The sequence below is a fragment of the Phyllosticta capitalensis genome, assembly GCF_038381095.1.
Source record: "Phyllosticta capitalensis strain CBS 128856 chromosome Unknown BKA78scaffold_4, whole genome shotgun sequence".
Taxonomy (NCBI): domain Eukaryota; kingdom Fungi; phylum Ascomycota; class Dothideomycetes; order Botryosphaeriales; family Phyllostictaceae; genus Phyllosticta; species Phyllosticta capitalensis.
The window spans coordinates 2,464,035-2,478,885 of record NW_027117442.1 but is presented as its reverse complement, the minus strand read 5'-3'; the positions used below and the strand labels follow the sequence as shown (position 1 = coordinate 2,478,885).

The window sequence follows — 14,851 nt, the reverse complement described above, 5'->3', positions numbered from 1 at the left end:
GGGTGGACGAGTCCTGCCAAGAAGGACCCCTGTCGCTAACCTGACGTCCACCTCACCGCCCGCCCGCCTGCTCCGTTGTTGTACACTGCAACTGCTCGTCGTTTCTGTTTGCTCGAACCGCTCTCCCAATCCTCTCCACCACCTCTCTCCGTTCGCCGAGCCTCAAGAGTTGCAGACCCCCTCTGCAGCTTCGTCCAACCTCCGCGGCGCCCGACCTCCAAAACCACTTACGTCATCCTCAAAAACGCCCGTCTACCCCGCTGAATCATGGGTGCCAAAGTCCCCAGGAATTTCCGCCTTCTGGAGGAGCTCGAGAAGGGCGAGAAGGGTCTTGGCGCCGAAGCATGCTCATACGGCCTGGAGAATGGCGACGATCTTTTGATGTCCAACTGGAACGGCACAATTCTTGGTCCTCCTCACGTTCGTCGCAACCTTGCCCGTGTCTCCCGATGGCGGCTAACAAACCAGCAGAGCGTCCACGAGAACCGCATATACAGCGTCAAGATTCACTGCGGCGAGCAGTACCCCGATACGCCCCCGGAAGTCACATTCGTCTCCAAGATCAACCTGCCGTGTGTGAACCAGAGCAATGGAAAGGTAGGACAATGGAAAAACACGGCAAGCTGGACCAAGACTGAGACATTCGCAGGTCGACCCGACGAAGCTGCCCTGTCTCGCACAGTGGAAGCGGGACTTTACCATGGAGACCATCCTGATTGAATTGAGGAGGTAGGCTGCATGCGCCCTATGTATGCTGGACGACTTGCTTACAGATTCAGGTTCATGGCTCTTCCTCAGCACAAGAAGCTTCCCCAGCCCCCTGAGGGCTCCTCTTACTCTTGAAGCGGGTGCAACATGTTCCCCTCAAGCGCGAACTTTTGAACGAGCGATTGGAGCGTCGGTAAAACTTTCCAACGCCTATTTGTTTGGTCGTCGAAGACAGATTTTATCTTGCGGTTTTGGGAGACATCTTTTTGGGCGGAATAAGCGTCATGAAGTCGACATGACCTCTTTGCTCTGCATGGCTGCGGAGTTAGATCAGCAATTCTATTTGCAAGCGACCCAAATCTTTCGGCCTGAATCTGAGAACTCCAATGCCTTTTGCGTGCTGAAGAAAGCTCCCAGCTTCTGAGAGTGTAGCCATGAGGCTGCGCAAATTGACCACCCCTCAGAAATGCACCAAAGACACTCTGCTTTCCCGCTTATCAAATTCGCATCCATCCGACCCCTATGAGTTTTGCAAGGCCAGAATGTTGGCGCAAAACTCCAGTGACGACATTGGCACGTGCTCCCGCGACAGGGACCTGCACGACTCGCCAAAGTTGAATTCCACATCTCACCTCCGTCCTTGAAGTGCGCGCCTCTCGACGGCTTTCCAGTCCCGCTTCCACTCATGGCCGACACATGAATGCCGAAGTTTCTCGTACCTAGGAACACGGGCACCCACCGGGTAGCTGGTACTATGGTCTTTGCGATGCGCTTGCGGCTTGTTGACACGAATCTTAGCGATTGCCCTATATCGCGCCCTCCTCACATCATGCGGAACCGTCCCGATAGCCGCTGAGGAGCGCCAGCCGTTGCGAAATGTCGTGCGCAACAAGTTTCGACGCAACAAGCTGGTTCACAGCTCGCGTCTTTTGACTTTGGCCTTCAATTCCGGCTACGACGTACGCTCAACCCCGGCGCCATCCACACCATTCGCTCTGACGATACAAATGCCAGACTCTTGACCTGTTCGACCGCGCTACTGAAGGTGACCTCTCTTCCACCCAAAACATCTCAGAGCTTCTATCGCAAACCCCTCCGCATCTCAAACGCCCGCCTCCACGACCGAGACTCCCCAAGAAGATTGAGGGCCGGCCATTCTCAGAATGCCCACCACCCGAGCAGCAGCTTCTCGAAACTCGACCGTACGTCACCATCCCTGGTGAACGCAAGGTCCCGAAACTACGCGTCAACAATGGCATCCCTTTCTTGATGTACAGCAAACCGCAGCCGCTGAGCCTAGGGCGCATCTTGCGTTGGAAAAATGACAAGACTCAGAAGCGCATGGACTGGACTCAGGCAGTGGAACACGAAATGCTGCCCGAGGCACAGCAGGAGGACGATTGGGATGACATGCTCGAAGCGGTGTTTGGTATCGGCGACAGCGACAACCTGGATGCGCACGACGCCGAGACTGAAGGCGAGCATGTGCTGGAGGGCGAGGTTGTGGATACAAACAGATGGACGAGCGAGGCAAATGCTCTCCGCCATTCCATGTCGATTGAGCATATTCAGCAAAAGACGAACCGGACCAGGACTGCGCGGCTCATGCAAGGCATCATTGATCGCGAGGAAGTTCTGGCGCAAAAGGAAAAGGCGGAGCGCAAGTCATTCAAGACTATGAATCGTCAGTTGAAGGCGAAGCGGTTTAGCAAGCTGATTGAAGACGATCAGTTTTGATATCAAAGTAGAAGGAATTCAATCCAGCCAGTCGCAACTCAGATCATTGGTTCTCACTGCTTCAGCTTTACCCTTTCCTGGGGTTGGGTCTACCTCTAGGCCAAGTGCTTCTTCTATACACCCAGACCGCTTCAAATCTTCAAAGGAGAATGTGCCGGCTCTAGCGTTCTCATCTCCGCTTCTAAGCCCCAATCTTCACATCCTTGACGCCCTCGGCAAGATCATCTTCCTCATCCTCGCCTTTGCCAGCCAAGCCCCTCTCCCAGAGTTGCCTCCCTGTCAATTTCTTTTCTCCCGACGCCAAACTGCTGGACCCGCCGCCCTTGCGCTTCTTGGCCTCCTCCATCATCCTCTCTTCAGCTTCTTTCCTCTCCTTCTCTGCCATCTCCGCATAAAACTTCTCCCTCCACTCCAAAAACCGCTCGCGCGTGACCTTCTCGCCCATGAACTTTGCATTCTCGGCCTCCTCAGCCTTGAGGATTTCAGCGTCGCGAGCCTCGTTGGCGGCGTTGCGGCGGTCCATGATCAGCTGCTCAGCGGCTTCCTTGACCGCCGACACGAGCGTGAAGACCATAGCCATGCCGAGATTCTCCTCGATGGTCGGCTCCAGCGCCGACAGCAGCGAAGCCTTGTCTTCCGAGATGTCGAGGTGCGGGTGCTTGGGAGTGTTGGGCGCGGAAAGGATGTCAAGATCGGGGCCGACGTCTGGGTAGGATCCGGGATAAGAGACGCGAAGGAGGAAGGTCGCTGTTTGATTTGCATTTGATGCGCATGTCAGTTTGCGGTTAACTGTTGATCGAAGCAGCTGGAGCTTTGGAGGGGTGGGAGCGTACGCGGTGGTGTGTCATCACCAGGTTCATTTTCGAGGTCCAGAGTTATCGACACCCGGTATTCGGTGTCGGAGATGTCTATTCACGCTGGTCAGCCTTTGGATTGATTTGCGCGCAAATTATCTGCGGAGGAGCAAGTAGGAGCGCACCGGTAATCTCATCTGGAAAAATTGAGTCGAGGACTTCCCGCTCCTCTTTTTGATCTTCTCTTCCCATTTTGGTGTTTGGTTTTATGCGATTTGGTTGAAGATGCTAAATTGACGTCGCGACAGGGCAGCGGGGCGGAACTTGTCCCGCACGTTGGCTCACCGCCCAGCGGGAAAGTGGTCCTAGCGCCGCGTCTTGGCCGACATTTTTTGACGTGAGCTCCGCGAGCGCGTCTTCCCTACACCGTCCGTGCCATTGACTTGTGCTTTTGCGCTCCGCCAAGTTTTGAATCGGACCTGGACTCGATTCTGCGCGCCTTTCCTCATCGCCTTTCACTTGCCACAGTTTCCCTCCGGAATGGCGAAGACGAAGCCTCGCGGCAAAAAATCAACCAAGAGCAAGAAGAGCGAAAAGAACAGCAAAATGTCGACCGAACAACTGCTCGCTGAGGCCACGGCGCTTCTTCATACCTCGCAGCCCGAAGAAGCGCTCGTCAAAGCTCAACGCGCCCTGGCGCAGCTCCAGCCAGATACAGACAGTCCACCTAGCGTTGCTGCCCTACCAGCAATTGGACTGCTGGGCGAGATCAATGTTGAGCTGGGAGACGCCGAAACTGCAAGAGACTACTTCCTGGTCGCCGCTGCGCTGGACGAAAATGGACACATCCCCGAGAGTCAAGGAGGTGGTGCGGAAAAGTTTCTGTGGTTGGCGCAACTATGCGACGAAGGTGGGGCAGAAAGCGTAGGCTGGTTCGAAAAGGGTGTGGAGGTGCTGAGGAGAGAGCTTGGAGAGTGGGAGTCCAAGCCCGACAGCGACCAGAAGACCCTGGCACTGGATGAGAAGAAGAGGAAGTTGGCAAATGCGCTTTGTGGCGTGGTTGAGGTTTACATGACGGATCTTTCGTAAGTGTCAGGTTGCTCGCAGACATCTACATGACGCTGACAAGTTACAGGTGGGAAGAAGATGCCGAGCAAAGATGCGAGGCGCTCATCACGGAAGCCCTCCTAGTCCATCCCAACTGCCCTGAATCACTGCAAACCCTGGCTTCCGTCCGGATATCCCAACTTCGACACGAGGAAGCGCGGACGGCACTCAAGATGAGCATGGACCTTTGGAAAGACCTGAAACCTGAAGACCCCAAGGTCCCCGACTTCCCTGTGCGAATCAGCTTGGCCAGGCTGCTAATGGAAGCCGAGCTGGAAGACGAGGCCATTGAGGTACTGGAACGACTCGTGCTTGAAGATGACTCCAGCATTGAGGCCTGGTATCTTGGCGGCTGGTGTCTACACTTGTTGGCGGAAAAGAAGAAGAGCTCGGAGGATGAAGAGACAGTCAAGAGACTACTCAAGACCAGCCGAGATTGGCTCAGCAACAGTCTCAGGCTTTACCAGCTTGTGGACTATGAGGACGAGCGGTTGCGGGATCATGCAATGGAGCTCGTGGAGGAGTTGAACAAAATTCTTGGTCCACCAGTCGAAGGCGAGGATGATGTCGAGGAGGAGTGGGAGGACGACGAAAGCGTCGAGGATGAGGAGATGGAGGGTGCCTGAAAAGACACGCCAATCCTTGCACCGAGAGCCGACATGAGCATTGCTTTGATCGACAAGTCTAGTTGGCGCTGAGAGACCATCTGGGCAGAATGCGACTTCTGGAACAGAGGCGTAGTCACGACCAATTCACCCTACCGATCGAATGCATCAGATCTGATGCCCGAGAACAAGCCATTGCGTCGAGGGCGAAAGGCCCAGACTGCCCCGCAGTGCGGCGTGGAGACAACGAAGCGAAGACTGTACGATTCTTCGCCTAATTTCTTCGTGTGGACTGACACTTCGATCCTTCAGAAGGTTGTCCATTGCTTCAACTATAGCCACGTCAAACAGTGACTCGGAGCCTTTTCCACGGCTTGCGAGAACCACCGCATCAGTCTCCCGCATAGGAAATGACCCGTTGTCCATCCAATAGTATCTAGGCCAATTTGGAGACATTGCCCATTAATTCAATGCTTTGAAACACATTGTGTCTGTTTTATACATCAGCCTTTACCTATGTTGGTTGCGAGCTAAGATGCTGCATCACAACCTCTGCAAAAACATTGGTCCGTTAGATCAGGCCGAATCTCCAGTCGCAGTGAAGCTTTGTACTGACCTCAGTATTGGTCAGATCATCAAGATTGGCAAGACAACCCTCGCCTATTCCCGCTGGTCTGTTACCGAGGGGACCCCAGTCTAGGGCGACTGCTAAAATGGACTTCAACTCGTTTCAAGGCACCTGCAGGATGCAAACATCGCATATGCTTGATTCCGCAAGAGAGTAGGATTCAATCATTGCTGGCTGACTGTCGGCTAATCACGTATCTCTACGCCACGGGCTTACAGTCGCAGCCTGACCGAGCTGCTGGATGAACGCTATCGGGAAAACGACTAGTAAACGTTGGATCGGACCAATTCCATCTCGACCACGCGTCCCCGTGGCGTCTCCGCGAATGGGCTTTACTCGCGGGCTTTACTCGCGGAAGCATTTCCGAGAAAAAGAAACCTGCTGGATGGCTGGTGGGCAGCACTACTGCACAGCAGCGAGACAGTGTAAACAGTGTTGGACCCAAGAGAGCCAGCAGGTGGCAGGAGGATCGGCACAATGACTGTTCTTGAAAACAACAGGCGCCATCTCCAGCCACCTCTGCACTTTAGTAGGGCGTCCAATCAATGCCCTGGTGCTGTGTCTCCAGGTGTTGCCGAGCAAAATAAGACCGTCGATTCCTTTTGGGATACCTTGGTGGCCTCTTTCAAGAAGTCTGGGCTCTGGAGATATCTATTGATGTTTGAGGTTCGAGACATCCCCAGGGGATGGGTCACGGACGCTTGCTCACTCAACTTGAAACTTTGTGTGCCAAGCAATTTTGTTTGTCGACATCTTTGCCGTATGACAAGCTCCTGGATCGAGAATTCAGATACCAAGTTAGGTCCCAGCATCTTCAATTCGTCCATTTCTGGGTCAGCATGGCACCAACGACGAGCAAACGTTCTCTGTCGATACGTCAACGCGCAGACAGTCGGGCGTAGAATGAGATAACGGGAGAACTTGATGCCGCATACGCACGACCTCGCGGCAAGTTGCGGTTCTTTCCATGCTGCTACTGCTGTTGGCGTTGGTCATGGTGGAGGTGGTGCGGCGAGCGACTTGGGCAGCGAAATGGCGCAGAGCCGCGCGCAGGCAGCGATAATTGGCGGGCCCCGGACATTCAACTGCAGCTGCACGCCACGAAAACCTTGCACCTGTCACACCCGGACGGCGGAACAGCAGCAGCAGCAGCAGTTGTGCTCGAGCGCGTTCGCGCGCACTCGCGAGGCGCGCAGAAGAGAGCAGTTGGGCGTTGCAGGTATTGGGACAGTCGTTCATCTTCTATATCTACATTCGACCATGCAGCATCGCTCACGGCAGGTCCGTCCTGGTAACCTACTTGCCATACTCGCATTGCTTGATTCAGCATGTCCGACCAAATCCCCGATTCAACCGTGGTTAGTCGTTCTGGAAGCTGTGGAGCCTGGTCGGTTGGCTAACTCTCACGCAGAAGCATGCGGTTCTCGAGGCCATACTCAACTTGAATTTCGACCTCAAGGATGACAGAGGACACTCCTTTTTCGACTTTTTCTCTTCGCTCCTCGTATGTGGTCTCTCTACTCCATTCACCCTTGGCATTTTGATTGTCATCATTTATCGTCCTGCTCGGCCTGACTCCGTCTCCCTATAGTGGCAATGCACAGAGAATCTAGGAACGACAACGGCAGGGACGATAGAGGAGCTTTCAGTCGAGCTGTGGAATCGCTTCCCTGGACGGCACAAGTCAGCGTCGCCTCGGACGAACCCTCCTTTGTATTTTTTTACGTTGCTGGCTCTGAACCGCAAAGGGGCTGACTGGCACGAGTGGTACATGCCCGTGGAGCAGCTTGCCATGCCCATATGGTTGGCTCATATCGGCCATAACTTGGTTTTATGTCCTTGCCAGCTTTGCGTGGCGTATTGGCAGGTCCATGGTCGCTGATGGCCGATCAGGAGGAAGCAAAAGTGGTGAAATTAACGCTTGAGTAATGTGAATCGTAATTTGAATACATGGCAGAAAAGGGATTATGTGTCAACTTTCTAAAGCGTCAGCAGCAGTCCCACAACCAGTCCATGGATTTTTGCCATATCGGGCAGCTTAAAGCCCAAAGTCTTGCATGTGCCCATCCTCAACCCCGCCATGCACCGTCCTCTAGACGGGGAAAAGGCGGGACAGTTGTAGTTCCGTGATAGGTGACGGAAGCAGACTTCAAATGCCGGAGCTGGCAAAATTTGTAGAGATCTGCCGGGCCCACGAGTCGGATAAGGATTTTCTGTGGGACAAAGTCACATCGTTCCCCATGTCGGGCAGTATCGAACAGGCACAGCTTCCGTTTCGACGATGAGGTACCTGGTATCTGGCCACTGTCTTACCATGGTCTGGCAAGCTGCCAAAGGCACCACGCTCCATGGCGATGAATGGCTACCGCCGGAAAATTTGCGAGTTTTGGTCACACAGACGTCGTTGTGCCTTTGAAGGATCAGACCAAAGCTCAATAGTCTTTCAACCGGCAGACGTCCTGATGTTTCCAGTCGTGTGGGTAGCGAATGATTGGAAGATTCAAATCCCAGGAGGATGATCCCGAGTGGCACAGGCTTGGGTGACACATGAAGTTTATAGGCGCACGGCAAGGTCGTCAGAAACTACCCATTGGTGTGAATTGATACGGGACATTCATTGGAATGGGCCTGCGGCGTCTGCGGCGTTTGTTGCGTCACTGCTGGCCAATCGATCCAGCCATCCATGCACCACAGCGGGAGAGGATTTCATAAATTCGGAGCATTCCTACATGCAGATAGTGTGGATTTCTGATGGTGCTGCATGATTGTGCGTCCGATGTGTCGAGTCCAAGTCAGTGAGTGCGCTTCGGGTCGGGCAAGCGCGTCAATCGCTTTTCCAGTCTGTGGGAATGAAACAAATCAGCTGCCAAAGCAACGTGTCAATGTTCCAGAAGCTTTACGAATCGCGGCGTTGGAAGAACTTTGTGATGGGTTTGTTGTCGAGGCTACCTACTAGGTTTCCCTCGACGTCGACGCGCGTCACGTGCAACGCCCGCCGAGGTCTAGGTCCGTGCACGCTAGCGGCCTAGCGCGTCCGCTTAATTTCTTGCCTTTTTTTCCGTTGAACTTTTGAGCTCTTCCATCACCGAACAACTCTCGTCATCGCCAAACCTCAGGGCCTCTTCCACCAATTCGCGTCTCTTCGCCGGTGAAGAGGCCCTTCTTTCATTCTTCATTCAAGTAAGTGTCTCTCACATCCGCTCCCTCTGCCTCGCGCCGAGTGATGATACATTCTTTCCACGAACAATCCAACACCTATTCTTCCGTGAGGATTCAACAGAAAAGCTCTAGAATTACCCTGACCGCGCATCATGCGGAATCTGCATGTCAATTCCTTGCTTGTCGAGCCAAAAGCTAACAGGGATTCAGAATGCTCTTGAAGTTTTCTTTCAACGCGCTTGACGCGTCTCATTTGCACCTCCGCTGCCGGTTTTGAGCTCGCGACTGTCGGCCAGAATGCTGGGTCGGCGGCGCGTTTCCCGTCGCTCGAGCTTGCGGCCCTCCCGCTTCACATTGCAAAAGGTTGGTACCACTTCTCCATTTCACGGATACGCTGGGGGTGATGATCTACCGACCTCGGAAAGGCATTCCTCAATCTGAACACATGTTGTCGAATCTGTCGTTAAAAGTTTCAGCCTTGTCTGACCCAAGCTTTCATCCAATTGTTTTTCAAACGAAGTTCTATGAGCTTTCGCTAACTCCAATCTGGATAGGTACCTACTCTACTGTCACCCACACCATCATACACACTCCGCACATCATGAGGAAACTTGAACGAACGGGCGGACAGATTGCAGCCTTCAGGTGGCATTCGTCAAAAACAAGGCGTACAAACCTTGGAGTGTCATTTGGGGGACTGCTTGTTGAGAATTCGTCAGCTGATCCGCGATGGCGCCTACATGCATCTGGACTTGTTGGTTTTTTGAGCCCGACACTAACATGCGAGATGCAGGTACGCTTGACAAAGTTTTTCTTCGCTCAAGGCCATCTTAAATGATGATCACTATTCACACTGTTTGATTCGGCTACATGTAACGAATGTAGTCGGGCATGAGATTTAAACACTGAAAATTCTGATTTAATGAGGTATGTCCTTCCACTCCAGCCTCACATTGAGCGGCTCGCTGACTTTGACATAGCCTGAATACGATGGCCATGGCCGCAGCTTTTTGCAAATTTTGCTTGGCGTCAGAACTCGCGCTGACAGTTTTGTTTGGCCACAGATATCGGTGATTGCCGCACATGATTCTGTCGATTATGAGTAAGTCTCCCTCTTTGCTTTCAGACACGCTCTGCTTCCCTGATGAACCCAATATTCGCTGTGTTCTTCCTGAGACACGACGTTGAAGAAAAAAAACCATATTCACCTTGGAGAACTGACAAGTCCTTCAATCCATTGCCTCTGCATACTCGTTGCAAGCCAGTCCCGATTGCTAATTGATTCACAGTACCCACATCGCTCGAAAGAAGAAGTAGATAAATAGCTGCAAATGCAAAGATGTATTCTCGAGATTATCGTGCCATTAACATGACTCCGAACGTGATGTTGAAGACTCCCGGCGAGGCTTGTCGCCATCTTGCACCGTGGCCTACGGAAAGAAGTGTGCTCTTTCCTTGTTTCTAAATCATGGGCGGGTGTCTGAAAATCACCATGTCGAGAGTCGTATGCATGAGGAGCTTTCAAGTTGCTTATCGCCAAAAGACTTGGTTATTTAAGCTCGTAGAAGGATCCCTACAGGGAGCATTCAAGCACCCCTAGCTTACCTTGGAGCTGCTATTCACTTTCTGACTCACTGTGCTTTGCAACGCACCTTTGATCACTTCTGGTAAGCTTGTTGGAGGTGTTGGCGTTGAAATGGTGTTCCCAGCACGCTGACGGGTGATCGGCGACGCGCAAGCGAACAAGTGCTGGCAACCTGAAAGGAGGACGCAGTTCGCCGCAAGCTCGACTGCTCCATGACCCGCAACATGCCGCCTCGACAACACATGGCTTCTCCCGTACTATGGAACTCCGCCGTTGGGATGTGATCCTAGCCAGTGTCGCAGTCTTTATTGCCTGGGGATACGTCACTCACTGGGCTCCATCGTTGCGCTATGCCCCTCAAGCTTTCATCGCTGGAATCGCCATCACCATAGCCGGAACCACCTACGTGATCCTCTCGACGACACGCGCACCTCATCATGACGATATTCGACCGATCCGTGCCCCGCAGCACGTCTCCTTTGTTTCCGCGCAAGCGTGGCAGAAGGAAACCGCCTCGCTGAAGCAAAGATCCATCTACCGAAGAGACCCGTTGTACCCGTCCTCCTTTCTCGTTTCAGACCACCTCGACGAGCTCCTCGACCTGATATTACGCGATTTTGTCCAAAGCTGGTATGGAAACATTAGCGCACGCCCGACTTTTACAAATGAGGTGGACAGAGCGATTCGCGCGGCATTGTGCAACATCCGCGACAAGGTTTTGGCGGTGGACCTGGTCGAGATGACTGTATCGCGACTGGTTCCCATGATAACGGCGCACATGAAGGATTTCTATGAGGCAGAACGCGTTGTGCGTGGCAAGAAGCTCTCGAGGGACATTACAGAATCGGAGGAGCTTGACATGGCCATAGCAGCCAAGTATCGCGATGGCAAGCTGCATCCCGCGGCCTCGCTCACGTACAGCAATCCCAAGACTGTGCAGCAGCAGCACCTGCGAGGCATTGTGACAAGACTAATGTCCCAAGTACTCCCCCGGAACATGCGAACAAGCTTGGCCGTCAACACGTTGATCAAGGAGATTGTTGCTTGCGCTGTTCTGTGTCCAATCATGGAATTGCTTTCAGATCCGGACACATGGAATCAGATGTTGGAAGGATATGGGCGCACACTCCTGCAAGACCGAAAGACCGTCCGAAAGCTTCGGGCTGCCCTCGACGAACATGCGCCGCAGTCGCCCAAAATGCCGAATCCGACCTTGTTCCCACGTCTGACCCCTGGAGATAACGAGCGCAAGTTTGAGCGATTCATCCGAGCAATACGCCAATGCAACTCCCTCTCCGATGCTCGCAGGGCCAGAAGTGAGATTGCCAGTCAGTACAAGAAAGAGGCACAAGTGGATGGGCAAGACCAGCTTTATCTGCGCCGGTTGGAAACTACTCGTAGAATCCTGGATCAACGGGTTGTTGATCTCAGCGCCGGAGGCACGACTGCTCAAAGGCCTTCCCTCCAGGTTCCAGGAACCGCCCCGCGTGAAAATTCGAGATTGGAGAATGCTACACTTCGGCATGTTCTATACGATTCCTCTGGCCTGTCATACTTCATGGAATTCATGGACCGTCAAGGGTTGATGCGGCTTGTCCAGTTTTGGATCGTGGTGGATGGCTTCAGAAACCCACTTGAGGAGGACACGGGCGAAACAGATGAACCTGGACTCGATCATTCGTTTGGAGCTTCAGATCGTGCGGACCTGGCCCAGATCTACGAGGCCTATCTTGTCAAGCCTGAGCTCACGGTGCCTGACCATCTGCGTCGAACGGTCGACAGCTTCCTCAAGGCGGGAAAGAAGGCAACAAGCGCACAATATCTCGCGGCCAGACGAGCCGTTCTTCAGACACAGACGTCTGTATATCTCGCCATGCAAGATAAACACTTTCCCAGATTCAAGAAATCAGACCTCTGGTACAAGTGGCTTGCATCAGACGAGGCGTCTGCTATGTCTAAGGGTCTCAGTCCGACCAAGCCCGGGCCTGTCCACACCAATTCGTTCAGTGGACCACCAGTTCCAGGAATTAAACCACCAAGCCTGCCTCGAACCATGTCCAGTCAATCCGTCGATCTTCGAAGGGCGGCGGTCTCGACGTCTGATCTCAAAAGTGTCAAAAACATGCCGACATCGGCAGGAGGTCCGCTGAGGAGGTCTTTGGACGATTCAGGGCGATCACCGCTGTTTGACGATGACCTGGAGAATGATCCGCTGGCGGGCTCGACTCAAAGCGTGGACTCGGATTTTGACTTTGCAAGAGGCACTGACGACAACTCTCAAATTGTTGATGCCATGCAAGAGGCTCTCAACGACATCATGGACAATGAGCCTGATAGAGACTCTCTGTTCTCTGATGGTCCCAAATCCGTACAAGAAAACGACTCTCTAAGGGGCTCACTGGAAATTACCCGAGCCTCGTCGCCCGCGTTTGCGAAGAAAGATATGAAAGAGAGGCCTAACATCGCATCCCTTGGCTTGGTTGGAGCCCCAAAAACCAGAGGTGTTTTTGAAGACGACATTTTCGGGGATGAAGAAGAAAAGTTTCCCGAGGATGAGATGGATGATTCAGACACGAATGACCACGAAGGAGATGAGATTCACGAAGCCGCCCCTGGTGATCTTGGTCTGGCCGAAGCCATCGACGCCTTGACGCTAGAGATCGATCGCCTTTCTAATCAAGAGTCAATAGTCGACTCGCTAACTAAGAAGGCTGAACTCACAAACAATGGAGCCGAACTGAGAATTTTGCGAAAATCAAAGGCAAGCCTGCAGAGGGAGATACACAGGAAAGAGTTGCAGCGTCAGCAGTACGTCATTCAAGAGAGCGACAATAGTCTCTACGGGAGGGCAACAGTATCGATACAGTCCATTGTGGTCGGGAAGGATGAAGACGGCGGAGAGTATGCTCTTTGTAAGTCATTTCGCCATCAACCACTGCTTTACCCAGCTCACAATATTTAGACGTCGTTGAGGTCCGTCGGGCCCCAGGAGAACATATGCCAGCCGCCACCTGGGTTGTCCCGCGCCGGTACAGCGAATTCCATGAGCTTAACAAGCGCCTTCGCTCCAAGTACCCCATGATCCGCAACCTCGAATTTCCGCGGCGCCAGGTGATGCTGAAGCTCCAAAGAGACTTTCTGCAAAAGCGAAGGGCTGCACTCGAAAAATGGCTACGAGAACTTCTCCTCATCCCCGCCATCTGCCGCAGCCGTGAGCTACGAGCATTTCTCTCCCAGCGCACCATCGCGGCTGGAGGCGACCCCGGTGCGGACCAGCGCAGTGACATTGTATCGCGCATATACAGCTCCGTCACGGATGGCATGGAAGAGTTCTTGGGCAACATTCCTGTACTTGACCAGCTGTCACTAGCAGGCCAAAACCTCATTTCCGCTGCCACGACACAGCTGCAACAAAATGCGGCCGCCGGTGGTCCAAACAGCGCCACGTCCAATGGAACAGCTACAAACACGCTTGTAAGCCCAACACAAGGCCCGCCGCCTGCCGCCGCCCTCGCAGCAGCAGCAACAAACACCAGCCCCCTCGTAAACGACCCTCAGACTGCCGCCGAGGCCGAGGCCGAGCTGCGAGCGTACGAGAACACACGCAACGGGGTCGCTGGGGACATGTCGAGCGGTGCTCCCTCCTTTATCAAACCCATCTGCGATCTCTTCCTCGAAACCTTTGAGCTGAACCGCGAAAACAACTGGCTGCGTGGCCGCGCCGTCGTCATGGTGCTACACCAGCTGCTCGGCGGCACGATCGAGCGCAAGGTGCGAGACAATGTACGCTCCATGGTCGGCGACGAGAGCATCGTCAAGTGGGTCAGCGTAGTGCGGGGCGCCCTCTTCCCCGAAAGCATGAGCCCCGGCGACGAGACCAACGGCGAAGCCAATCGTCCGGCCACGGCTCGCACTGACGATGCAGCGAGCATTCGCAGCGGCCACAGTGGCACCATCATTGGTGGAGTCGCAGAGGGTGTCGTCAAGGAGCGCCGTCGGGAAAAGCAGCCGCGGACTCAGGCCCAGCGCGAGCAGAGCCGCAAGGAGGCCGGCTTGCTGCTCGCGACGCTCATTCCGGATCTCGCGGGTAGCGTCGTTGGAAGGGCAAATGCGCAGGCGGCGAGTCGAAGGGTGTTGGCCACGCTGAACAATCAGCGGTTGAAGTGAGTCGACTTCTTGCCCATTTCACTCCTTGGTCCCTCTGTTCCCATTCATGCTAACGATTCATAGCACCCACCTCGTCTTCTCTCTGCTGGACGAAATCATCCAAATCATCTTCGGCGCGTAGTAGCAGCAAGGCGAGCATCACAACAGGTCAACTTGATTGAGCAGAGCGACTTGTCCAGCATTTTCATACCACCACACGTTACCGACCATGCCAGCCACCACCATCATCCTCCCCCGTCATCACCTCCCTTACCCTCCATCCATCCCACAGCTATTCAGAGCTTCTCGTTGTAGACATGCGGGCTAAGAGAACGGATAGGGAGAGGCGTTTAAGAGCCAACTTGTACCACTTGCGCCGGCT

General features: G+C 53.8%; 5 protein-coding genes across 5 annotated transcripts; 4 read left to right on the top strand and 1 right to left on the bottom strand.

Annotated features, from left to right (window-relative positions):
* The first annotated feature begins 1 nt into the window (after window position 1).
* Window positions 2-1,094, top strand: BKA78DRAFT_312563 (ubiquitin-conjugating enzyme E2 variant 2). The gene is made up of 4 exons (XM_066888315.1): window positions 2-420; window positions 472-597; window positions 650-729; window positions 780-1,094. Exons 1-4 carry the CDS (start codon window positions 268-270, stop codon window positions 841-843), a joined length of 423 nt encoding a protein of 140 aa, XP_066745837.1. The 5' UTR covers window positions 2-267; the 3' UTR covers window positions 844-1,094.
* A 167-nt stretch (window positions 1,095-1,261) lies between these two features.
* On the top strand, window positions 1,262-2,475 carry BKA78DRAFT_312560 (uncharacterized protein). The gene is made up of 3 exons (XM_066888314.1): window positions 1,262-1,457; window positions 1,507-1,667; window positions 1,723-2,475. Exons 1-3 carry the CDS (start codon window positions 1,409-1,411, stop codon window positions 2,443-2,445), a joined length of 933 nt encoding a protein of 310 aa, XP_066745836.1. The 5' UTR covers window positions 1,262-1,408; the 3' UTR covers window positions 2,446-2,475.
* On the bottom strand, window positions 2,476-3,527 carry BKA78DRAFT_312557 (ubiquitin-conjugating enzyme/RWD-like protein). The gene is made up of 3 exons (XM_066888313.1): window positions 3,425-3,527; window positions 3,279-3,353; window positions 2,476-3,192 (listed from the first exon to the last, which is right to left on the bottom strand). Exons 1-3 carry the CDS (start codon window positions 3,489-3,491, stop codon window positions 2,627-2,629), a joined length of 708 nt encoding a protein of 235 aa, XP_066745835.1. The 5' UTR covers window positions 3,492-3,527; the 3' UTR covers window positions 2,476-2,626.
* Window positions 3,528-3,845: 318 nt separating this feature from the next.
* Window positions 3,846-4,972, top strand: BKA78DRAFT_294985 (TPR domain-containing protein; the record flags this gene model as incomplete). The annotated part of the gene is made up of 2 exons (XM_066886421.1): window positions 3,846-4,324; window positions 4,375-4,972. The coding sequence occupies 2 exons, from the start codon at window positions 3,846-3,848 to the stop codon at window positions 4,970-4,972; spliced, it is 1,077 nt and encodes a 358-aa protein (XP_066745834.1).
* A 5,610-nt stretch (window positions 4,973-10,582) lies between these two features.
* BKA78DRAFT_294984 (PXA domain-containing protein) lies at window positions 10,583-14,490 on the top strand (the record flags this gene model as incomplete). Its single annotated transcript, XM_066886420.1, has 2 exons — window positions 10,583-13,235; window positions 13,286-14,490. The coding sequence occupies 2 exons, from the start codon at window positions 10,583-10,585 to the stop codon at window positions 14,488-14,490; spliced, it is 3,858 nt and encodes a 1,285-aa protein (XP_066745833.1).
* Between the last annotated feature and the right edge of the window lie 361 nt (window positions 14,491-14,851).

What these genes read in the sequence shown, in the direction of transcription:
- BKA78DRAFT_312563 (XM_066888315.1), top strand. Translation starts at nt 268, where the DNA reads ATGGGTGCCAAAGTCCCCAGGAATTTCCGCCTTCTGGAGGAGCTCGAG. An exon ending in CAATTCTTGGTCCTCCTCAC is followed by an intron (nt 421 to 471) that starts GTTCGTCGCAAC and finishes ACAAACCAGCAG; the next exon opens with AGCGTCCACGAGAACCGCAT. An exon ending in ATCCTGATTGAATTGAGGAG is followed by an intron (nt 730 to 779) that starts GTAGGCTGCATG and finishes TTACAGATTCAG; the next exon opens with GTTCATGGCTCTTCCTCAGC.
- BKA78DRAFT_312560 (XM_066888314.1), top strand. Translation starts at nt 1,409, where the DNA reads ATGCCGAAGTTTCTCGTACCTAGGAACACGGGCACCCACCGGGTAGCT. An exon ending in GGGCACCCACCGGGTAGCTG is followed by an intron (nt 1,458 to 1,506) that starts GTACTATGGTCT and finishes CACGAATCTTAG; the next exon opens with CGATTGCCCTATATCGCGCC. An exon ending in CCTTCAATTCCGGCTACGAC is followed by an intron (nt 1,668 to 1,722) that starts GTACGCTCAACC and finishes TACAAATGCCAG; the next exon opens with ACTCTTGACCTGTTCGACCG.
- BKA78DRAFT_312557 (XM_066888313.1), bottom strand. Translation starts at nt 3,491, where the DNA reads ATGGGAAGAGAAGATCAAAAAGAGGAGCGGGAAGTCCTCGACTCAATT. An exon ending in TTTTCCAGATGAGATTACCG is followed by an intron (nt 3,354 to 3,424) that starts GTGCGCTCCTAC and finishes CAGCGTGAATAG; the next exon opens with ACATCTCCGACACCGAATAC. An exon ending in TGGTGATGACACACCACCGC is followed by an intron (nt 3,193 to 3,278) that starts GTACGCTCCCAC and finishes CAAATCAAACAG; the next exon opens with CGACCTTCCTCCTTCGCGTC.